Source organism: Neoarius graeffei, chromosome 4 (assembly GCF_027579695.1).
Source record: "Neoarius graeffei isolate fNeoGra1 chromosome 4, fNeoGra1.pri, whole genome shotgun sequence".
Taxonomy (NCBI): domain Eukaryota; kingdom Metazoa; phylum Chordata; class Actinopteri; order Siluriformes; family Ariidae; genus Neoarius; species Neoarius graeffei.
Genome location: NC_083572.1, coordinates 52,835,399 through 52,860,233, shown reverse-complemented (window position 1 = coordinate 52,860,233; position 24,835 = coordinate 52,835,399). Strand labels below are relative to the sequence as shown.

Sequence of the window (24,835 nt, the reverse complement as noted above, 5' to 3'; positions counted from 1 at the left end):
GCTTAAATCCCCTAAGGAGTTTGGCTCCCAAACCCCTAAATGAGTCGGCTCAAAACCCCTAAAGGAGTCGGCTCAAAACCCCTAAAGGAGTCAGCTCCCAAACCCCTAAAGGAGTCGGCTCCCAAACCCCTAAAGGAGTCGGCTCAAAACCCCTAAAGGAGTCGGCTCCCAAACCCCTAACGGAGTCGGCTCCCAAATCCCTAAATGAGTCGGCTCCCAAACCCCTAAATGAGTCGGCTCAAAATCCCTAAATGAATCGGCTCAAAACCCCTAAAGGAGTCGGCTCCCAAACCCCTAAAGGAGTCGGCTCACAAGCCCCAAAGAAGTCGGCTCAAAACCCCTAAAGGAGTCGGCTCCCAAACCCCTAAAGGAGTCGGCTCCCATACCCCTAAAGGAGTCGGCTCACAAGCCCCTAAAGGAGTCGGCTCCCAAATCCCTAAATGAGTCGGCTCCCAAACCCCTAAAGGAGTCGGCTCAAAACCCCTAAAGGAGTCGGCTCCTAAACCCCTAACGGAGTCGGCTCCCAAATCCCTAAATGAGTCGGCTCCCAAACCCCTAAATGAGTCGGCTCAAAATCCCTAAAGGAGTCGGCTCCCAAACCCCTAAAGGAGTCGGCTCACAAGCCCCAAAGGAGTCGGCTCAAAACCCCTAATGGAGTCGGCTCCCAAACCCCTAAAGGAGTCGGCTCCCATACCCCTAAAGGAGTCGGCGCACAAGCCCCTAAAGGTGTCGGCTCCCAAATCCCTAAATGAGTCGGCTCCCAAACCCCTAAATGAGTCGGCTCAAAACCCCTAAAGGAGTCGGCTCAAAACCCCTAAAGGAGTCGGCTTCCAAATCCTTAAATGATTCGGCTCCCAAACCCCTAAATGAGTCGGCTCAAAACCCCTAAAGGAGTCGGCTCCCAAATCCCAAAATGAGTCGGCTCCCAAACCCCTAAAAGAGTCGGCTTAAATCCTCTAAGGAGTTTGGCTCCCAAACCCCTATATGAGTCGGCTCAAAACCCCTAAAGAATCGGCTCCCAAATCACTAAATGAGTCGGCTCCCAAACCCCTAAATGAGTCGGCTCCCAAACCCCTAAAGGAGTCGGCTCACAAGCCCCTAAGGAGTCGGCTCACAAGCCCCTAAAAGAGTCGGCTTCCAAACCCCTCAAGGACTCGGCTCCCAAACCCCGAAATGAGTCGGCTTAAATCCCCTAAGGAGTTTGGCTCCCAAACCCCTAAATGAGTCGGCTCAAAACCCCTAAAGGAGTCGGCTCAAAACCCCTAAAGGAGTCAGCTCCCAAACCCCTAAAGGAGTCGGCTCCCAAACCCCTAAAGGAGTCGGCTCAAAACCCCTAAAGGAGTCGGCTCCCAAACCCCTAACGGAGTCGGCTCCCAAATCCCTAAATGAGTCGGCTCCCAAACCCCTAAATGAGTCGGCTCAAAATCCCTAAATGAATCGGCTCAAAACCCCTAAAGGAGTCGGCTCCCAAACCCCTAAAGGAGTCGGCTCACAAGCCCCAAAGAAGTCGGCTCAAAACCCCTAAAGGAGTCGGCTCCCAAACCCCTAAAGGAGTCGGCTCCCAAACCCCTAAAGGAGTCGGCTCCCATACCCCTAAAGGAGTCGGCTCACAAGCCCCTAAAGGAGTCGGCTCCCAAATCCCTAAATGAGTCGGCTCCCAAACCCCTAAAGGAGTCGGCTCAAAACCCCTAAAGGAGTCGGCTCCCAAACCCCTAACGGAGTCGGCTCCCAAATCCCTAAATGAGTCGGCTCCCAAACCCCTAAATGAGTCGGCTCAAAATCCCTAAAGGAGTCGGCTCCCAAACCCCTAAAGGAGTCGGCTCACAAGCCAAAGGAGTCGGCTCAAAACCCCTAATGGAGTCGGCTCCCAAACCCCTAAAGGAGTCGGCTCCCATACCCCTAAAGGAGTCGGCTCACAAGCCCCTAAATGAGTCGGCTCCCAAACCCCTAAATGAGTCGGCTCAAAACCCCTAAAGGAGTCGGCTCAAAACCCCTAAAGGAGTCGGCTTCCAAATCCTTAAATGATTCGGCTCCCAAACCCCTAAATGAGTCGGCTCAAAACCCCTAAAGGAGTCGGCTCCCAAATCCCAAAATGAGTCGGCTCCCAAACCCCTAAAAGAGTCGGCTTAAATCCTCTAAGGAGTTTGGCTCCCAAACCCCTAAATGAGTCGGCTCAAAACCCCTAAAGAATCGGCTCCCAAATCACTAAATGAGTCGGCTCCCAAACCCCTAAATGAGTCGGCTCCCAAACCCCTAAAGGAGTCGGCTCACAAGCCCCTAAGGAGTCGGCTCACAAGCCCCTAAAAGAGTCGGCTTCCAAACCCCTCAAGGACTCGGCTCCCAAACCCCTACGGAGTCGGCTCAAACAGCCGCGAGCGACACATCACATCACTCACCCATTCAACACACGCAGAGTCGCGTCCAGGGGACGCGGCTGAGTGGGAGGAGCTACGGACAGGTCTCTGGTTTATTTATTGTATTTCTTCTCAGTGTCAGTGGCGCACACTGCTGTTGTTTCAGTGCGGAGGAGGGACAAAGCTCTCTCTCTCTCTCCCTCCCTCCCCGACAGCACTCTTCAAGCCTCATCTGTTGTTGACAGAGCAGTCAGTGTGTGATCGCGCCGGTCAGTGCGGTCGGTGATGTTCGGCCCTGAGCGTTAGAGTCTCCGCGGACCCCGTGTCGCGCGCGCGGGCCCCTTTCTTTAATCACTCCCGGGTCCCGCTGGAATGGAGCCGCGACTCTGAAGCGAGTTTCTTCACCTGAGTTGCTGCAGATAGGGTGAGTTTTACCTGCTGCTGCATTTCCACACCGGGTCAGAAAAGGGCTTTAAACGCAATCCCGCTGTCGGTTTGAATGCGCTTTGGGTTCATCAGCTCGGCTGTTTCTCCCTCAGTGCGCAGAGTTCAGTTCCGCAGACAAACCTTCCGCATTAAAGCTCACACAGCTCAGCATTCACACAGCTTACATGAAGTGTTTGATAAATTCCTACATCATCTTTAGATTTCCTTTGGAGTAATTATGAATAAAATAAACTCTAATGCAGCTGTAACCCTAAAACTGATGTATTAATTATGTATTAATTTATTATTATTATTATTATTATTATTATTATTATTGAAAAATTGAGATGCTTGTTTATGCACCTAGTTTGCTTTGAAATATTAATTTAATGTAGAGAAATTAATAGAATAAAAGCATTTGGATCTGAAATTACACACTTCTGTAACCAGAAAACTCACACAGCTGTTTTGTTTGTTTGTTTGTTTGTTTGTTTGTTTGTTTGATATGCTACAGTAGTCAATGTTGAAGCAAAAGTGCACATTATACAACATAGCGGAAAATGAATTAGACTATAAATTTGAACCTTTTCATAATTAAATAATAATTAGACTGGTATTTCTTCTTTCCAGGAAAATAGCTTAATTTAATTTTTCCAAGTTTCGAGCATTCGTAGTTCTGATCCATCAGCATGTTTCGCCTGATGGAAAAACTAAAGAAAAATTGCATGCCATATGTATATCTTTCAGTTTTCTTTATTTACCAGTAAGTAGTTTGTGTGTGTTTATCTTTTAGCCTTCGTTTTTATTTCTCTCACAATGTTCAGCGTTTCTGCTGTTAGAAGTAGATTTGCTTCAGCATAATTTCAGCCTGAAGATTACACCAACATCAGTGAAGAAATATTTGAAGCCGGCAAGTTAATAACACAATTTTACGGTGCTTTGCTAAGCATTTTTTTTTTCAAAGAGGACCATTCATACTTTTCAAGGTCTTCTCACAACCACCATTTAAATACATTTCACCTTCCTGTGGCTGGCACCCAAATCACTTTTGCACAATTACACATTACATCCCCCTCTCAACACACACACACACACACACACACATACATACACACACCCGAGTCGTTCCGTTCCGCATCCAGAACACCAAGTTAAAATGGTTTGAACTGGTTGGAAAGCTTCAGAAACAATAAAACAAACGCCAACTCTCTCTCTCTGTCTCTCTCTCTGTCTCTCTCTCTCTGTCTTTTTTCATTCTGTGCGGATATAAAGCAGAGACGAAGGTCTCTTCTGGGTTTCCTTTCTTTCCTGATTAGACGGCTGCTTTCACCACACCAGCTTTATATGCTTGTCACGCACAGAAATTCCATGTTGGATGAACTTCATGTTTAATCAGTGTTCTGAAATTGTACATTTTAGGAACGATGAAGATGGAAGGATGATATCAGAAGAATTTTATACTGCCAGTGAACAAGGAACAAATAACTGCACTAAATAAATGCCAGGTGTAATTCTATTCCAGGATAATAATAATAATAATAATAATAATAATAATAATAATAATAATTTTGAGGGGAAAAAACAAAATAAATGATAATGTGCTGGCATAGGAAATGACATATTTAATTAACATTTATTTATTTATTTTAGTTGAACAGCATTATGTACATCAACGAAAATACTGCCTTCTATCCATGTTTTACTTTTGATCAACATTTCCCACAAACAACTGCTTTCTTAGCAGACAAGTGTGCCGCAGCATTTCTTTGTCCTGTAACAATACACTCCGTTTCGTTCTTCTTTCAACTCTTTTCAAGCTCCTTCGTTCGTCCATGGTTCTTATTACTGGCCCTAATAAATTGTGAATAAGCTGCACAAGTTCTGGATGTGGGATCAGCGAGTGTGGAGAAAGCTTCATCCTGCGTGGCCTCAGCACCCCCTCTTATGAAAACACAAATTAATTCTTAAAGTCCTCTGTAGCCAAAGGTTGCTGGAATGATAAATATTTTCATAGGAAGCGCGGCTCTTCCTGACTTTATCAGCATTCGTTTCATTATTGGACAGCTGGCGTTAACCCCTCGGTTTTGAGGTGAGACTGAAGGCCTTGAACTGCAGCTTTGCTTTGAATAGTCAACTGATCCTCTGCTTCTAGGCCCCAGATGGGAGATATCCTCAGTAGTAATGAGCAAAATATTTAGCTGCTGCCCAACGAGTTGTTCTGGAAGTCTAGCGAGGATTGACGGAGTGAATCCGATACGTGGTGAGAGCTGTTGTTTTGAGTTAGCGCTGTGCCACATCATCAGACACGTGACTATTACTTTCTGTGCGCTCTTCTAAATCCCCCCTTTTTATTTAATTTAGTCATCAAAGTATTAAATCTCTGGAGTTGATCCTTTCGATACATTGCCTGAATACATTTTTATTTACTTTGAATCTCAAACTATTTACAACATAAATAGATTATAACTTTTTTCAGATTGCTGAGTTCAAAAAAGGTTGAAACCTTGGCAATATAAAGTTTTATCTATATTCTATATTATATATAATAGTGTTTAATATGTTGGTTACTTGCCACTGATTTATGCAAATACAGAAAATTTTGCTTTACATTAAAAAAAAAAATCCAAGCATTTGCTTTGCTCGTACTGAGAATCTTAATATACTGTATTAAAATGACAGAATTCTCATTTCAAGGTCTTTTATATTATAAATTATTAAACCAAAATGGATACAGCTGCAGTGCATGGTTGTGGACTTTGTGCGTCTTTAGTTTCACCTCAAGAATAGCGTCTTGGTGTCAGTTGTTCCTGCGAAGGTATAGAAAGAAGCGCAACCACAGAGACGTGAACTTTGTTTAAACCTCTCTGTTTGATCAAAAACATTGCTTGATGTCGGTGTTTGGCCTTAAAGCTATCACTGGCTGAGTGAAATTATACTTCCTATTTTAAATCAGCACTACGAGCTTGTACAGTTGCTGTTCTTGGGATATTAATTCTTTTCGAATAGGTTTTGCCCACTGGGTTTTTTTTTTTTTAAATTTAAACTGCCATTTCATTGTTTTCACCTGACAATAGCAACAGGAAAAAAAGGGACAATTGTCTTATTGTCATTTGCCTGCAAAGAACAAACAGGAGATTTGTATTAAACAATTGTTAATGATGTGGAGTTAGACAATCTGCCGTTATCATTGTGCGCGTTTGTGTGTAAACAGGCTTACAGGCCACAGAAATGTTCCTTAGCTATTATATACCTTCAGGAGCTGCTTGAGGGGGGAGCGTTTAAACACACACACACACACACACACACACACACACACACACACACACACACACACACACACACACACACTCCATTCTCTAATCCTGATCTGACCTATCCTAGTCTTCCAGCATACTGCAGCTGTAAAAGTCTTTAAGATATGTATCGCAGTGTAACAGATTGTAGATCTATTCTGTTTTTCTGGTTTTCTTTCTTTCTTTCTTTCTTTCTTTCGACACCCACACGAGCATCATATACACATCGTAATCCGATCATTCTTTTGTTCTACCGTTCTTCCCAAACACCAACCGAAAGCGAGAGGAAAAAAAATTACATCAAAATGACAGTTCAGTCCGTATGTAGCTGATAACGATGAGAGCCGATAACGAATGTTTTTCATCTCTTGGTCTCTGTCTTTATTTTGTCCTGTTTTTAAAATGCTTGCAAATGCAATGACTGGGGAAAAAAAACAAAAACCTTGGCTTGTATTCAATCTAAACAAATTAGTTTGCCTGTGTAAGCTTCTTTTTTTTTTCCTCTTTCCCTGGCTCCTCAGCAAGTGTACACACGGGTATGTCCCTCAGGCCAAAATAAGCAAGCCATTTTTCAACAGTCCTTGTCTGATAGTCATATATCACTCAGTCACTGTTCCAGGCAGATTAGAAAACAAGGCCTGCCAGCCTAGAGCGAGCACAAGTGTATCAGAAAAGTCTGTTAATGGAGCAACCTACTGTTTTTTTTTGTTTTGTTTTGTTTGTTTTTTCTTGCTTTCAGCGTTTGTTCTACCTAAAGTGGCTGTATGTTTGCGAGTTTGTGTATTTGGACAAAGCTCTTGTATGGCTGCTGCTTTTTATCGAAACAGCAAGTGTGGATTGATGTCCGAGTTTGAAACTAAGAGCTGCTCTCTGCTTACAGCTTGACCCGATAGTGGTAGCCTTCCAGAAAAGGGTGATGTGCACAGCTATTTGTTTATCGGGAGGGGAGCCCAAAACGAACAGCTTGAAACGAGGATCTCAGTCGGACGCTTATCTACATCTAATTGACTGTATCTCTGTTGCTGTCCCACTCGGAATGCACCAGATGTGTTACCTGGGAATGAGACCACCGGCTGACTGAGCACGTCTCTTCCACACACACCCCCACTCACATAAGATGGCTTCTGGGAGGTCTGCCAGCTGTCCCCGTCTTCTGCCCCATGTCTCGGGGCACTGCTTAAGGGGAGAGTGCTCTGCTGGACCGAAGCGTTCTACTGACCTGGGGTGTGGGGCGGGGGGCACGGGTGGACGGCTACAGGCTGATGAGGCAGTGAGAGGACTGAATGCAAGGGGTCGATTACAGACAGAGGATGGGGAGGACGGGGTGGGAGTATCGCATCAAGATGATGGGAGTAGAGAGGACTCCTGTCCACCAAAGCTGGCATGAAAGCAGCCTTTCTACTTTCAGAAGCTGTCATGTGGAAAAGGGAGCCCACCATGACAGGCAGCTAGTGTTACGTAGTCACACACACACACACACACACACACACACACACACACACACACACGTATCCCAGTGGCCAAGGAGATGGCAGCTTTTGAGTTGTGCATTTTTAATAACTGCAGCCAATAAATTTAAAAGACTGCAGAGAGAGAAAGGTGATAGCTTGTTGTGAGTTTTTTGTTTTGGTTTGGTTTGGGGTTTTTTTTTTGGGGGGGGTTCCCTTCCATTTTTTGATGTTTCAGCTAATTCATGTTGCTTTTCTTTGGTTCGGTGACAGAGCATTAAAAGGTCAGCGTAAATAATTCATGAAAGTAAAACACTCTTGGGTGAGACAGCTGAAATATCCACAACCTCTGTTTCTCAGAATAAAGCTAGAATTAAAAACGGCATTGTTGATTTGGGTCAAAACGAGTCATCGAGTAGTAATAATGGATTTCTGTCTTCATTGTCGGAGAGAGAGAGAGAGAGAGAGAGAGAGAGTGTTGTCAGGGTTCCCATGCTCTGCTGTGCTCTAGTGTTAATGAAATCCCCCGGCAATGAGGTAAGCGTGGTGTATAAGTCATCTCAGGAGGCCATTACTGAGCCGTTATCACCCCCCACATCTGCTCCCATTAGCTGCCTAAAGAGCGGACGTGTGCGGCCTGGAGTCTTTATTTATGAGAGTCGGGGTTCAAAGGCTGCAGACGAGCAAAAGCCCAGAGGTGTTGTTCAGCCAAGCAGCCATAGACAAGCTCTGTGTGTGTGTGTGTGTGTGTGTGTGTGTGTGTACTGTATACACTAGGCTTTAATGTATGATAGTATGATCTAGTGACTGAAAAATATCAGTCATAATGATAGTAGTAATAAATCATACTTGGCTTAATATTTGTAATAATAAAGAAGCATCCAAACAGGCATTCAGAAAGACAATTAACAGCAAGAGCCATACCTAAGTGTATCAACTAATTATAGAAAAACTAATATACAAATAGCTTCACAGCGTTGCCAAAATGATCCTACTTTTCTTCTTACAAATGAAATAAAGAAGAGCATTTAGTGAGATTAAGTGTAATTATGTGGCGTAACAACGAAAGGAAACACTGTGCAGTACAAAAAAGGAAAATGTGCAGGAAGACAGACAGAAGTACATACACAGTGAAGTCATGGGTGTCAGTTTGAATTAAAGTATGATATTAAGTGTATTAATTTTGGTTGATTACTTGTGCACATGCTCAGATATCCAGTGAATCTGAATGCTGTAGGATTGTGGGAAAGAATAAAGAATAAGCTGACACCAGGAGCAGTACAGAGAGATATTTAGAGCTGTTGATTAGGAGACTGTGTTGTTTACAGTCTTAAATCTGGAAAAAAAAGGAAGATTTTAAAAATGTTTATGAATGCCATTTATTATCTTTTTTTTAAATGACAAACGTTGACCTTTTCAGCACATAAGGGTTTAATGAAAACATACATTATCATGTATGAACCTAATTCTTTGCATTAATACCTGATTTTGTGTGTGTGTGTGTGTGTGTGTGTGTGTGTGTGTGTGTGTGTGTGTGTGTGTGTGTGTGTGTGTGTGTGAAGGCCACAGCACTTTGGCATTGTGTGACACGGGTCACCGTGTCCCTCTCCATAACCCGTTAAGAAATGGGACAGACTTTTAATAGTCACAGTGCCATATGTGCCATTTAAAAAAAAAAAGAAGCTCGGATTGAAGTTTAAATACAGAGAGATGCTTCTAGATAAGCACATAAGGAGAGCTCTGTAGTGCGCCATATGGTAACGTCATGGCTTCTGATTCACCTTATAGTTACCCAGCATGCCCTTTTAACCTTGGCGCACCACTCTTGGAGAGAAACTGCCATAATTGACTTCTTAATTTACACAAAGTATCGACCAGGTATCTACAGACGTATTTTACTAATTAAAAAAAAAAGTTATGCTTGAACGTAATTCAGATACCATTCACAGATAACAATTTTGAAATTCATATATATATATATGTATGTACGGTATGTATATAAAATTTATTATTATTATTATTATTATTTTATTTTTTTTTTTTAGTTTGTGATAAACCAGAAAGATGAATTTGACAGGTCACAGCGATCTACCGAGTAAGACTGTGTATGGAAGGTGATACCCGTGAAAAAAGGCTGCTCCAGCAGAACAGGGCTAAAGCCAGGTGAAGCGCTTTGCGCTGGCCTTGCCCCATGCAGGGTTTGTTTTAGCTCAGCTTACCCCCGTGCAGAGCGGCTGGCCTGATCTTTCTCATGCCCTGTCTCTCCGGGACAGGCGTGTACCAGGAAACACGCTGCGCAGTGCGAGAGCTTTGCGAGGAAGTCAGGATTCCACTGGATGTCCCTGACACCATTTTTCCATATATGCTGACGCTTCTTCTCTTTTATTTACTGTTTTGGACTGCCTCTAGAGGCCCTTTCCACCTCTCTGACTTTCTCTGTGGTGAGTCAGCAGGTGTTGTGTTGTTCTAAAAGGGTCAGTGTTTGAACCCCCTGCATCCTTGCGCATGGAGAAGATGAGTCTGTTGATAACCAGGAATTTGAAGTGCTGTGTGTGTGTGTGTGTGTGTGTGTGTGTTTGGGACTGTTGTTGTTGTTAGTAACCCACAATGCCAAATACAGAACTTTTGTTCAAAATAATGCTTACATACTGTATTGAAGTATATTATTGAAATTAGATTTACAGATTAGCAGTATATTTTTGTGCTTTAGGTGAACACTAGGACACATTCTGTATTATTTTGTCAGCGCCTGTCATGAATTCTTTAGAGATCACATTACACAAACCCAGTTCCCTCTGTTACTGTGTTGAACATTAATGCGTGTATTATGTTTAGCTGCGCTTCGCTCATGCTCACTGAGGCAGTCGCTTGACTTGTTATTCATTACTGTTACAAGTTGTAATGCCGTGATTTAGTAAGAAAAAAGAAACAGATCAAATTAAGATGACTCGCACATGCGTGACATTAAACCGTGGTCGCGAGGCCTTCGTGTGCAGTCTTGCTAAAGTCGAGCTTATTATATTCCGAATTTGCATGATTTCTATCAAAACAAGCCGAATTCGTGAAATGGATCCGGTTCAACACAGCCCACTTAATGATGCAGATGATGTTACCTATACCTACGCTCAGACTGGTATATCCGACATGTCCAATCCCAGTAGCAAAAACAAAACACGTTTTGTATGAAAGAGACAGAAGGTTGTAGCTCAGATAAAGGGTGAAACAAAAGAAGAATGATTATCTACACCCCTGTTTGCTTTTGAAAATGCTGTTGGAAACATTGCTTATGTCTCTGAGTCTGAGGCTACGTCCACTTTAATCGTACGTTTTAATAAACAGAATTTTAAAACAAAAGCTATCTCCATCCAGATGAGCGTTCTAGCTCTGTATCAGGAATAATCTTTGTCCAGCTAACGTGGTTGGTGGATGTCCATGTCATCATTTTCAAGCATCTCGATTTTTGCCCATCTACAATAAAACGCTACCCCGGCATTTTCAAGCTAAAACGGCTCTTAAAGCATTTTCAAAATTTTGAGGCCCGAAAACTTGAGAGTAATGTGGACACCAGGTGTAAACATAGCAAAACTGATGCATTTTAAACCCAAAACATATTAATGTGGATGTAGCCTGAGTCTCAGTCTCGGTGAGTCTTCTGTCAGATCAAAGGCCACAGTGGCCTGACCAGTTCAGATCATTTCGACCTGAGGGAGCCTTGTGCTTGTTCCACTCAAGCTTTACACCATTCTGAACATTCTGTTCAGATTTGACTGACGTCTTTGACTTGTCAATAATTGCTTGGTTGCGTTTAAGAATAAAAGCCATGAGACAGGTGAAAGGCACAACTAGAATTTGATATTTCCATTTCAAGTGTTACCAGTGATTTTGTTTAAGTAAAGAGATGTTAGCACTTCGAAGGCAGTCGGACACGGCCATCGTATCCCCTAATCTCAGCTTCTCCCTGTAATATCCGTCCATCCATTATCTGTAGCTGCTTATCCTGTGCAGGGTCGCAGGCAAGCTGGAGCCTATCCCAGCTGACTATGGGCGAGAGGCGGGGTACACCCTGGACAAGTCGCCAGGTCATCTCATGCCCCCCATAATACTGTCTGTATATTCCACTGTTACAGACCAACCAAACCTCCCACTTGTAGTTGCACACAACAGAGGGGTACAAGAACAGCAATGCATTGACTTGTCCTTGTTCTTACTTATCAAGCTGCTGACATCTCGCGACGCCTGCGGTTTCGAGCTCGATTATGCGATGTTAGGAAAGCGAGTCAATGCATTGTTCTCTTCTCAGTAACACAATCTTACCAGGCAGGTTCATGCAAACAGTCATCTCAGTGTTGTCTGTGTGACATATTATTAATCACGTAAAACTCTGGTGCCTTGGACAACACCTTCTGTTAGCATATTGCCAACTGTAATTCTCTGTAACGTGCAGATAAGGGCACTGAACTTCCAGGTAGTATGCACAGGTATAGAGGACTGAGTTTGCCACAGCTTATTGTCAGTTTGCTTTGGGTGTTGCTTATTAGCGAGCTTGACAGCCTGCATTGTTTTAAGATGGCAAGGAGCTGAAAGAAGAAGGGAGAAAGAGGAAAACCGACTACCCGCACTTACTGGCAGGTTAGATTTACTGCCGTACATATATCTCCCACATTTTCCTATAAATCCGCTCTTTATTGTCTGCAAATGTTCTTGAAGTTTATTATTTATATTTTGTTTGATACATTTTGTTGGCAGGGGCTTGACATATCAGTTTTCACTTATTACGGCATGTAAGTACCGTATTTCATATTTCAGCTACACTTTTATGAGCTTGAGTCAAAAATAAATGGAATTAATCTGAATTTGCAAAGCATGTTAAAACTGTTACCTTTTTCTAGTGCAGCTGTCCCAAGGGTAAGTGATGGCTGCTTACGGACAGACACAGTACAGCCCTGCCATCCAACCTACAGGCCCATACACACCCTACACACATCACGCCCAGAGCTACAGTGTGCCACCGTACAGTGAGTGCTCTATTTGTCTATGGAACTAATGCGTTCACAAATAATGTGCATCATATGCAAAGTTTGAACTGATGGTGATGATACACGGGGCAACTTTTTGGGCAATGTTGCCGAGCAATGTTGCTGGGCAATTGCGTTTTGACACTTTTCTATTGAGATTGGGCAACATTGTTTCTTTCTGAATGGTTTTGATAATCTCTGGCAACTTTTTGAGATAAGCCAATCAGAACGCGAGTATCAAGTCATGTGACCTCCGGTGAGGTTCGGATCAGAAATTTCAAACAAATATGGCGGCCGCTCAGTGTCAGTGGAGTGAAGAGATGGAGAGACTCCTCATCTGTTTTTACGCCGGTAAGTTGTTATTTTAATATTCTATATGGAGGAATTTACCTCACCAAAGCCCTAAAAAACAACAGACAGCTTGATTAAATGGTCACAGCAAAAATTAAGACATCGATTTTTTTTTTTTTTTTTTTAAGCTAACTGTAAACTGCCGTTGCTAACTGTTGTTGCCCATTGTTAGTTGCCCTGAAAAGTTGCCCTGTGTCTCACCTAGTTGCCCGTTGCCAGCAACATTGCTCGGCAACATTGCCCAAAAAGTTGCCCCGTGTATCATCACCATGAGCCCTACTTCTGCTGTAACATTAGCAATGTACCAAAAGAAGCGCTTAAAACGACTGGAAAAACTTTAATATAAATGAATATTATGGCCTAGACTTGCTGCTGCTGCTACTACTAGAAATTCAAATGTACTGTATGACTGGGAAAGAAAACCCCTCGTGGGAATATTCTCAACATTTTTGAGCATTATGTAATAAAAGTTAAGAGAGAGTGCTGCTTCTGTTTTTATCAATGCTGTTTAGTAAATTATGTGAAAGACTGGAAATTTTACTGCCTTTGGCTTTGAGGTACATGACTCTGCTTTGTATTTTCAAAAGATAAGTGTTTTCCTCTCTTTCTCGGTCTTTGCCCAGATATTAAAACAGAAGATGGCTTGAGTCATTCGCCAGGACAGAGCAGTCTGCTTGGCTACACGTCCAACTTCAGCGGAACACCTCCTAGCCAAGCTCTTTACAGTTACTCCACACACGGTCAGTCGGCCAGTCAACTCTCATTTTCTCTACTATGTGTGTGTGAGTGCATCTGACCTCTGCATGTTCCTCCAGGATAATTAACAAGACCTCCAGCAACTCCGCCCACACACACACACACACACACACACACATGCATGTATTCACCCACACTGTATTTCTTGGCTGATAAAAGCTGTTTGATAGGTGGTTTGTGAATTCCGAGCCCACCCCCACACACACACTTTTCCAGGTGCTGGCTATGGCCCATCCTGGCCCCTGTCTCTGTCTGTCTGTCTGCTTCTCTCTCTCTCTCTCTCTCTCTCTCTCTCTCTCTCTGCCCCTCACCACACCTGTTCTCCATTAGCTGCGGTCTGGGGCCTTGGCGTCAGCCGTCTCTCTCCTCTCTTGGGGGTCAAGCCCTTCTGCTGCTCCCCATCACAACACACACCCCATTGGTGGAGTTTGCATGGATGTGAGTGGCACAGGCCACCAGCACCACCCCAACACCCCCATATCCTTTGTCCTTTCAGACCATGGGCACCCGTTGCCTGCTTCAACCCAGCAAATTTTATGGCTGCCATTACACCATGAAATTGACCTCTCTCTGCTAAGGTGAGAGTTGAAGTGGTATTAGGATGTTTTCATTCTTTGAGAGCTACTTAAAGTGAAGAAGAGGACAGTGAAGGCAAAAGAGAGGGCATGCTTATTTAGTAGTCCAGGTCTCAGTTTGAAATGTAATTAAAGAATAAGCACAGTTTAATTGATATTGTTCTGTTGGATGAGGTTTGTGGTTCTTCAAGGGTCCCTTTCACTACAGTACACTAGCGTCTCATGTAATAGATATGTTTCTAATAGATCTGGTCATGGTAGTTTTGGGTGACTTATAGGTACATTTTTAACAGGAGACCTGATATAGCTGAAAATAAATAACCCATCTGCGCATGTCAAAGGTCCCTGCGTTTGACTGAAAGAAAATCAGAAACATGGCTCACAATCCCCCACCTTTCCTCTTTTGAAGCCTTTTGTGTGCTTCCTATGAGATTTCTCCAAGCTTTGGCACAGTCATTCATCTAAAGAAAGTCTGAAAAAGGGGAATAAGAGGATTGAGTGAGGGGAAAGGGGGTGGGGGGCTATAGCAGCTTTCACTCTCTACTGATAGCAGCGGTTAATACTCTCTGTCAACTCTACTTTTTATCACCTGTTTTTTTTTTTTTGTGTGTGTGTGTGTGTGTGTGTGTGTGTGTGTGTGTGTGTGAGAATAACTCAGTCAAGGTATGTCTAGGTGCATGCTTTATAAACACCTTTGTTTTTGTGATCACTCTGCAGCCATTCTGATGTCACTTTCTGTTGCATTTCTGGTGCATCACTTTATTTGTGTTGGAGCCAGGGGGAAGTACAATGAATTCTTATGAATTTCATACCACAGACAGTTTTGAATGGTGTCTTAAAGGCTGGCTATGTGTTTTTGTTTTTTCTTGTTTTTTTTTTTTCCAGGTGGCAGTATTTCGTCTGGAATTTTCCAAGGAACAAATGCCATCACAGGCTCAACGCCATTTAGTCCCACACAGCAGGTGAGTGGCTTGAGTAAGGAAGCACACAACTTACAGCATCGTGCTGCATGGAACAGGATTTTTGATCAACCACATTTTTGGTTCAAAGATGGTAGACTGTAATTTGTATATTTATAAACAGAATTTCCATTAAATGCTAATTATACAAATAAAATAAATCAAAAGTCTGATGTTTTGATACTGTAACAATGGCATTTTACTGTAATATTTGTATTTTTGTGTTTCTTTTGTTTTAATTAGGATTTCACAGCATATTCCAGTTATGGTCAAAGCCAGTACTCGCCATACTATAATACACACTATAACAACCCCTACCTCACAAGCAGTAATATCAGCCCGTCAGCCATCGGCACAGCAATCCCCTATCAGCATCCAGAACATCCTGCTGTAACAACCAATCACAGCCCAGAGTCCCACCCAGGTAAAGATAAGCATCAGAGGAATTCATAGTTTGTTAATTACACTACATTTTCATTATAGTGCATTATATCGGAGTGAGATCTTCTTGGTAATAAAATGTGTTGGTGTTTGTGTAACAGGGGAGTATCACGCCCCTCCTAGCCCCCCAACCCCAGGAAAGGAGCAGGAAGGAGGTCCAGCCAGACGCGGCTCAGATGGAAAGCTGCGGGGAAGGAAGAGGGCCAATGACCCTGTACCCCCACTGGACTCAGAAATCGAGGTACACATGCTGCTCTGTGGCCTCTCTCACACTATCATGATGTATCTGACTAATAAACAAGGCACAAATGGTTTCCATCATATAAAACACAGTAGCATATTCACTATGTAGTGCTCAGAAGAGAGAATTTGCTTTGGGACCAATTATCGAGGAGTGAAATGAAGCGTTGATGAACATTTTTAGTGTCTATAAAACAAGATGAAAGCTGCTGTTTTGTCATTATCACATAGTCAGCCCACATATGGTATTTGCATTTTTTTAATAACGTCTGTGTGTCTGTGTGTGTGCCCGCAGAGAGTGTTTATTTGGGATCTGGATGAAACCATCATCATTTTCCACTCTCTTCTCACCGGCTCTTTTTCCACACGCTTCGGCAAGGTACAAACCTGTTCTATTACTTTAGCTCTGACTAATGGAATGTCCCTCCTTCAGCTGTCTGACAGTAATTAGTTGTTTTGTTGTACTGCACAAGAGAATGTATTGTACCCAAGTTCACACAGGAAGCAATAATAATAATGTGTGTAATACTTTCCAAATTATTGCCTTAATCTGATCCAAGTTGATTGAGTTCATCATCCTATATGAAAGTCAGCTGATATTTCCCATTTATTTTATATGTATGTATGTATGTATGTATGTATGTATGTATGTGTGTGTGTGTGTGTGTGTGTGTGAATATGTAACATTAAGGGAGTTAGAGAAATCTGCCATCTTCCGTTACTATGACTAAAGGAGCTAATATTTCCAAAATAGGAATCACATTCCACAATTAAACAGTCTTTCCAACATACAGTATATACTGTATCCAGAAAGCTGTAGTAGAGATATAAATTGTTTAAAAAAAAATAATTCTTGGGTCTGAACTGTAGAGGAATAGGTTTGGTATGAGAAAATGCTTACTGCCAGACCGAGCGCTATGATTGTTTAAGCACAAGTTATGCTCCCGAAAGGAACTAGATGGCCTGTTTAACATGTACGTTATTCATAGCCTGAAAAGTATAGAACTTCGTCTGAAAATTCAAAGTTATAAAAGCTGTCCTAGTAAACAAGTGTTTGGCCTGAGTTTGGCCTGTGGTGAGGCCAGAGCTACAGGGCAGAAAGCCAATCTTCGCGTTGAAAGAACTTCATTTTAATGCGTTTTTGAGGCTGAGGTGAACTGTAGAGCACGGCAGGATTTTAAACTTTCTCATTAGAGCCGTTTTGGCATCTCATTCATCATCAAGCACTATATATGGTCTTTTAATGTGCAAATGTTTGTAGATGCCAAGCTTTTTTTTTTCTTGCTAACCGACTCCCGCAAAAACTGAAAAAAGACTCTAAGGTTTTTTTTTTTTTTTGTCGTCATTACAATTTCCTCTGTAATTATGAAGGAAAGTATCTTTTAATTTATAAAAACAGTCGATAGCACCTTAGGATAAAGTAATTTGGTTTAAAAGTAGGTAATTATTGTAATTAAAGGAAGCACTGCCTTCTCTGTCCCCCCCCCCCAACCTGAGTCCCTGTTATCCACACACCCTTGCTTGAACTTTCTGTAGGTAGGTAGGGAGGAAGGGATGGATCTTGTCTTTCTTCCTTTGACTTAATCTGACACTCACCTCTGGCTGACACCTGCAGCTTGATTAACTGCCAAATGTAAAGCATCAGTTAACTACCTGGCCTGGCCTGGCACCAACCTCCATAATTACTCAGCTAGTGTCAGCATGCACCCTGATCTAAACTGTGAAGTTAACATTAGCAGCTGTGTGTGTGTGTGAGGCCATACTGACTAAAACATAGCATTTCTGAGTGATTGACATGAAAACAGCCAGATGGAGGCAAAGAAAGAAAGAAACTTGTTTTGCCATGCTGGTAGTTCTGTATAAATAGAGAACACAATTCAAACTGTCATTTCAGACTGCTAATGAACTACTTATGACAGTTTGAGGGGTATAATTATAAGGAGTTGCCTAATGTTTTAGGACTCCACCAAAGCTGTGTCTCTGGGGCTGTGGATGGAGGAGATGATCTTCAACTTGGCAGACTCACGACTCTTCTTCAATGACCTGGAGGTGAGGAAAAACCCCAAGCCTTTGTATGGCAGTTAGTATCGCATATATTATTACACCAAATGCAATTGAGTGCGTAAGTTTGCATCCCCCAATGTTGTTCGGGAAATGGGAACCTCACAAAGAGCAAATGGACTCTGCAAGAATGTAAAAATCATAATCCAAAGGCGAAATACTTTGAAAAGAAGTGAAGGAAAGACGTGAAATGTTTTCAGTCTGGCAGAATCAGATCAGTGGAAATGGCGCAAATTCAGAGGTTGCTCAGGGGATACACAGAGGTTGAAGGAATTTGTCACTGTTGATATCTATAATAAAAAAGGGAACATCTAAATCACACCCAAGAACTTGTTGGTTTAAACAAATTGTTTTAGTATTTTTTTTTTCCCCTGTATTTCTGTTTTGTCCTAAGGGTGTGCAAACTTTTGCAATCAGTTATACTATTATGTTTTATATGACAGAGTAGAAAGTGCAGTTAGAAAGCATCCTGTAATTATGAAACTCTGAAATTTGCTGGGTGTGAAAGTTGTGATGAATTATTTATCATAGTGAAGTTCCTGTTTTTAAAGTTAATATTCTACATAAAGACAAGGCATTGTAAGGACCCTTGAGAGAACGTCTTTAGTTTTTCTCTCTCTTTTTTTTTTTTTTTTAAATCTGTTTTGAAGCATTCCTCTACTTTGGCAGAAGACAAAGAGGGGATTAAATTCTGCTTTGGAGGAGGAGCACAAACTTTGAGGTGTTAATTATGGGTATGTGGCCAACTCTGAAAGGAAAATTTGTCCTGGGGAGGAGCAACAGATTAAAGTAGAGCAGGGGTGGGAGAGAGAGAGAGAGCACACAATTATTTCGTCGTCAGGTTTTAATGACACCCTTGTGCCCTTTTTGGGGGTTGGTCCCTTGAAGTGCACTCACCTCTAGTCACAGCCATTTTTCACTGTTCAGACACACCTAGTTGATTTATCTCCTCACCATTCAGCTCTGTCAGCCTGGGAAGAGAGAAAGCTTCTGATTGATATGTCAGCACTTTTGTTCTTCGTTTTGAAATATGTCTTTCTGTTAAAATGATTAACCCCTACTTCTACTTTTCAGCATTCTGGATGATAATGAACATTGCATTTATTCCATTAAGTCATTTTTGGGGTAAAACCTGTTCGGTAGATCAGGGCTTTGTGGTAGGAGTGTGTATGCAGTGTCTGAGGAGGTCTGTAGAGATATGAGTGCATTATGAGGTAGCGTCGACCCTCAGACCAACTGAAATATGAGAACAGCAACAGAGCAAGAAAGAGTGTTTGTGTGTGCGTGTGTGTCAGAGACGAGTCTTTCTGCTATCGGCAATGCAGTGCTACTCGTGAGTGTGGATAATCTGCATTGTTGATTAAGACTGTCAAGTTTAGGAGGTTTGTTCAGGAAGCCTCCCAATTTAATTCCCTCTTTTTCAGGTGTTTGAGGCGCCTGAATGTCTTGTGTCTTAGCAGCTTATTTCCGTCTTTCTGTTGTATTTTCTTCTTTTATATGTATTCCTGACTTACTCCATCATTCCCCAAGGCTCTGTAGAGGGCAAACCTGCCCATACACAGTATCTCCCTGCCCGCCTGAAATACATCTACCACTCTAACATATCCACTTTCCTTTAATTTCACAGGAATGTGACCAAGTTCATATCGATGATGTGGCCTCAGATGACAATGGACAGGACTTGAGGTATGGTGGTTCCCCTCATAATGCTGGTATAGTCTCATAGGGAGACTGCCGTGGAGTGTATTAAGATCTCCAATAAAATGAATGATATACCTCATAAAACAGCCAGCGCTTTTTCGTGCTGCATACCATTGCCATATTAGGAATTATACGTATTGTTTTTTAACATACTTTGGAAGCGATCCCTGTTTCCCATTGCTGATGTTTAAGATGTACATTTTTTATCATGTCAGCAGAAGTGGTTTATTCAACCTTTTAAACCCCTTCATTTCATTATTATTATTATTATTATTATTATTATTATCATTATCTCTAAGCACATTATTTAGTTACAGTTAAAAGAATGGAAAAGGTGCATAGTAAAGTAAAAAAATGTTTACATTGTGGGTTAATTCAGACATTGACTTTTTAATGTATTCGTTTGTTTAATTTTTTTAAAATTTCATTTGTTTTACAATAACCCAGGTCTCATCGCAACTTCCTGAACTTTGTCAAAGCCTGCACGAATCATTTATCCTTATTTTTCCTTGCCTGTGAAATGTGAACGGGTTTCCAACCATTTTGTTTAACCTCGACAGTAAATCAAATAGTAGGATAACCAGGAGAGCTGTTGGTCTAAAACCACAAAGTGGACTTTTAGTAGGAATCTTGAGTTGCACAGGTTCTAGCAAAACTTTCACATGTGTATTTATTTTTTTTCTGTGTGTGTACGTGTGCAGCACATATAACTTTGGAACAGACGGTTTCCAGAGTCCTGCAGGAGGTGGTGCTCTGTGTTTAGGCTCAGGGGTCCACGGTGGCGTCGACTGGATGAGGAAGCTGGCCTTCCGCTACCGGCGAGTAAAAGAGATCTACAACACTTTCAAGAACAATGTAGGAGGTGAGTAAAATTTTTAAAAAAAATGTAAGAATGTTATTAATTCTGTGTCAGCTGTCAGCAGCATTCCAACTTATTTGGGCATCACAGTTTTAGAATTTGATTTGGTTGTTGTGCGTTTGATTGGCAGGTTTGCTGGGGAGTCCAAAGCGAGAAGAATGGCTTCAGCTGAGGCGAGAAATGGAGGTTCTGACTGATCTATGGCTTACGCAGGCTCTAAAGGCTCTAGCGCTTATTAACTCCAGGTGAGAAGCACTCACAGAAAAAATAAATGTACCAAGGCAGCATTTCTTTTTATAAGCATTGCTAGAATAGTCCAAAGATTAAGTTAAGCTAGCATGTAAATCTAATTTTGGGTAACATCTTCCTTTAATACTCAGGGAAAAAAACAAAAACTTGACACTGGAGTGCTTTCTGCTCTCTTCAGAAACTACGTGTAATTGCTAAACTAATGAACATTTTGTCTCTGCTTCCTGTTTCTCAGACCAAACTGTGTGAATGTGATGGTTACCACCACTCAGCTGATCCCAGCTCTTTCCAAAGTGCTGCTGTATGGTCTGGGAGGAGCTTTTCCCATCGAGAACATTTACAGTGCCACCAAAACTGGTATGTGCCCTTCTGCTATCTGAACAGGAAACATGTTTGGATGAGCATGAACTCAGACGGAAATGTGAGCTTGTGTTGGGTATAATTTTGTTCAGGTAAAGAGAGCTGTTTTGAAAGGGTGACTCAGAGGTTTGGGAGGCGAGCGGTGTACGTGGTAATCGGAGATGGAGTGGAAGAGGAAACCGTGGCAAAGAAAGTAAGATTCAGCAAGCCTGATATCATTACCATTTCATCAGCGATTGTCACTGAAGGTTTCCTAATTCGAAGATATGTGAACATTCTGGGTATAAGTCTGCAGTTATTTACAGCTTATCAGTTTTCATTAATTTACTGAGTTGTTTGCATTAGTTGATGGATACACTGTGCTGTTGTGTCAGCACTAACATCTGTCATTTTTTGCAGAAAAACATGCCATTCTGGAGGGTAACATGCAGAGCAGACCTGGAGGCACTGAGTCATGCACTAGAGCTGGACTACCTCTAGAGGGCAGAATCTCAAATGCCATATCTCATTTGAATTGGTCAACCATAATCACATGGCCAAGCCAAGAACTGCAGGACCAATCTGCCGGGAGTTGCAAATGTATTTGTTCCAAATCAGTTTAGAAAACCTTTTTTTTTTTTTTTTTCCTTTTTCCTCTTTTCTTCCATCTGTGACAGCAGTTTTATACAATGGCACATTGCACTGGACATAATAATCCATTTTAAGTAAGACCAGAGTGCTTTAAAGGACCAAAATGTTTGTGCTTATTGACATAAGACAACAGGACTTCAGGACAGATTTGTATGAATCATTTGTGATGTGAAAGATCAGATTTTGGATAAAAAGCGTGCATATATTTGTGTTTTCTACAAATTCACAAGCAGCTGCTGATGTCTGCGGTAGATGAGACTTATCTATATGTCACTCAGATTTATTCCACATTAACCTTTTATGAGGGGGAAAAAAAGAAACGCTCTTTATTTTTCCTCTAAGTCCTAATTAAAATATCAGCTTTTTTTTTTTTTTACAACTGTGAAATTCAGTAAAATTCTTTAAGCAAAAATAAAGCACAATTAGGGGAATTATCTGTATAACTGAAAATCAGTTAGGAAAATGTAGATATAACAATTTTAGTTTAAGTTTTCCTAATAATTTCTGTCAATAATGCAATAATGTGTCGATGATATTACTGATTCAGATACTGATCCATTCATTTAGGTAAACAAAAAAAAAATTAATTAAATGTTTAAAGAAAATGTGATATTCCACTCAATGTATTTCTGTCTCTAAAGTACTATATACTATTTAATAACACATTTTTTAAAAAGACAGTGCAAGATAACATTATAACTAATCCCAAAAGTAGCCAAAGTATAAAGCTGAGTCTATTGATAAAGGTGACAATCATCTACGTAACTTATGAATATTTTTGTGAGGTGATTTCTTAAGCACTAGAAAATATCTCCTTCATTCCTCTTCACTATGTGCCTGGACCACGGTGATCTGTAATATTTGTTACTGGATGTACATTTGATTTTGTTTCTTTCTATTAACGTTTCTGAAGTTTATTTGTGTATTTCTTTCCTGTATGGAATCTGTACGGTTGTCTTTTAAATTGCATGTGCCTTTTACACTGCCTGTCCTCCTAGCTATTATTTGTATATATGGTTTTATTGTTGGTTTGTTTTTGGGCCAATACGATAGAACAATAAAAAAAATAAATTAATTGCATTAAATCAGTGCACTGGTGTGTCATCTAAAGTAACTGCAGATGCAGTACATGTAAGACAGTGAATAAAATATTATTTTTGCATATTAAAAATTATGAATATTCAATTGAAATTTTATAGGCAGGAATTTTATGGTGCAGTGGTTAGCACTGTTGCCTCACGGCAAGAAGGTTCTGTGTTCGAACCTCATAGCTGACTGAGGCCTTTCTGTGTGCAATTTGCATGTGGGTTTCCTCCAAGCGTGCCGGTTTCTGCCTAGAGTTCATAGGCATGCGGATTAGGTCAAATGGCTACTCGAAACTACAGTGGTGCTTGAAAGTTTGTGAACCCTTTAGAATTTTCTATATTTCTGCATAAATATGACCTAAAACATCATCAGATTTTCACACAAGTCCTAAAAGTAGATAAAGAGAACCCAGTTAAACAAATGAGACAAAAATATTATACTTGGTCATTTATTTATTGAGGAAAATGAACCAATATTACATATCTGTGAGTGGCAAAAGTATGTGAACCTCTAGGATTAGCAGTTAATTTGAAGGTGAAATTAGAGTCAGGTGTTTTCAGTCAATGGGACGACAATCAGGTGTGAATGGGCACCCTGTTTTATTTAAAGAACAGGGATCTATCAAAGTCTGATCTTCACAACACACGCTTGTGGAAGTGTATCATGGTACGAACAAAGGAGATTTCTGAGGACCTCAGGAAAAGCGTTGTTGATGCTCATCAGGCTGGAAAAGGTTACAAAACCATCTCTAAAAGAGTTTGGACTCCACCAATCCACAGTCAGACAGATTGTGTACAAATGGAGGAAATTCAAGACCATTGTTACCCTCCCCAGGAGTGGTCGACCAACAAAGATCACTCCAAGAGCAAGGCGTGTAATAGTTGGTGAGGTCACAAGGAACCCCAGGGTAACTTCTAAACAACTGAAGGCCTCTCTCGCATTGGCTAATGTTAATGTTCATGAGTCCACCATCAGCAGAACACTGAACAACAATGGTGTGCATGGCAGGGTTGCAAGGAGAAAGCCACTGCTCTCCAAAAAAAACATTGCTGCTTGTCTGAAGTCTGCTAAAGATCACATGGACAAGCCAGAAGGCTATTGGAAAAATGTTTTCTGGATGGATGAGACCAAAATAGAACTTTTGGGTTTAAATGAGAAGTGTTATGTTTGGAGAAAGAAAAACACTGCATTCCAGCATAAGAACCTTATCCCATCTGTGAAACATGGTGGTGGTAGTATCATGGTTTGGGCCTGTTTTGCTGCATCTGGGCCAGGACGACTTGCCATCATTGATTGAACAGTGAATTCTGAATTATACCAGCAAATTCTAAAGGAAAATGTCAGGACATCTGTCCATGAACTGAATCTCAAGAGAAGGTGGGTCATGCAGCAAGACAATGACCCTAAGCACACAAGTCGTTCTACCAAAGAATGGTTAAAGAAGAATAAAGTTAATGTTTTGGAATGGCCAAGTCAAAGTCCTGACCTTAATCCGATCGAAATGTTGTGGAAGGACCTGAAGCGAGCAGTTCATGTGAGGAAACCCACCAACATCCCAGAGTTGAAGCTGTTCTGTACGGAGGAATGGGCTAAAACTCCTCCAAGCCGGTGTGCAGGACTGATCAACAGTTACTGGAAATGTTTAGTTGCAGTTATTGCTGCACAAGGGGGTCACACCAGATACTGAAAGCAAAGGTTCACATACTTTTGCCACTCACAGATATGTAATATTGGATCATTTTCCTCAATAAATAAATGACCAAGTATAATATTTTTGTCTGATTTGTTTAACAGGGTTCTCTTTATCTACTTTTAGGACTTGTGCGAAAATCTGATGATGTTTTAGGTCATATTCTTGCAGAAATATAGAAAATTCTAAAGGGTTCACAAACTTTCAAGCACCACTGTATGGGCAGGTGTGAAGGTGAGTGTGAACAGTTTAGCTCTGTGATAGGTTGGTGACCTGCCCAGGGTGAACCCAGCCTCTCACCTGAAGTCAGCTGGGATTGGCTCCAGCTTCCTCCACAATCC

General features: G+C 41.5%; 1 protein-coding gene across 2 annotated transcripts; it reads left to right on the top strand.

Moving 5' to 3' along the window:
- The first annotated feature begins 2,495 nt into the window (after positions 1–2,495).
- Positions 2,496–22,807, top strand: eya2 (EYA transcriptional coactivator and phosphatase 2). 2 transcript variants are annotated; one of them, XM_060919362.1, is made up of 16 exons: positions 2,496–2,778; positions 12,088–12,150; positions 12,268–12,302; positions 12,416–12,536; positions 13,511–13,627; positions 15,104–15,180; positions 15,421–15,601; positions 15,720–15,859; positions 16,154–16,237; positions 17,818–17,907; positions 19,547–19,605; positions 20,322–20,482; positions 20,610–20,724; positions 20,964–21,085; positions 21,181–21,281; positions 21,488–22,807. In XM_060919362.1, the coding sequence occupies exons 4-16, from the start codon at positions 12,434–12,436 to the stop codon at positions 21,566–21,568; spliced, it is 1,431 nt and encodes a 476-aa protein (XP_060775345.1). In that variant the 5' UTR covers positions 2,496–2,778; positions 12,088–12,150; positions 12,268–12,302; positions 12,416–12,433; the 3' UTR covers positions 21,569–22,807. The 2 variants fall into 2 exon arrangements, with proteins under 2 accessions (XP_060775345.1, XP_060775344.1); XM_060919361.1 differs by having other exon boundaries at positions 2,497–2,778; positions 12,411–12,536.
- The last annotated feature ends 2,028 nt before the right edge of the window (positions 22,808–24,835 follow it).

Coding starts and splice junctions, on each gene's coding strand:
- eya2 (XM_060919362.1), top strand. CDS start 12,434: ATGGCTGCTTACGGACAGACACAGTACAGCCCTGCCATCCAACCTACA. Junction 15,860..16,153: donor CACTGGACTCAGAAATCGAG/GTACACATGCTG, acceptor GTGTGCCCGCAG/AGAGTGTTTATTTGGGATCT. Junction 19,606..20,321: donor GACAATGGACAGGACTTGAG/GTATGGTGGTTC, acceptor GTACGTGTGCAG/CACATATAACTTTGGAACAG.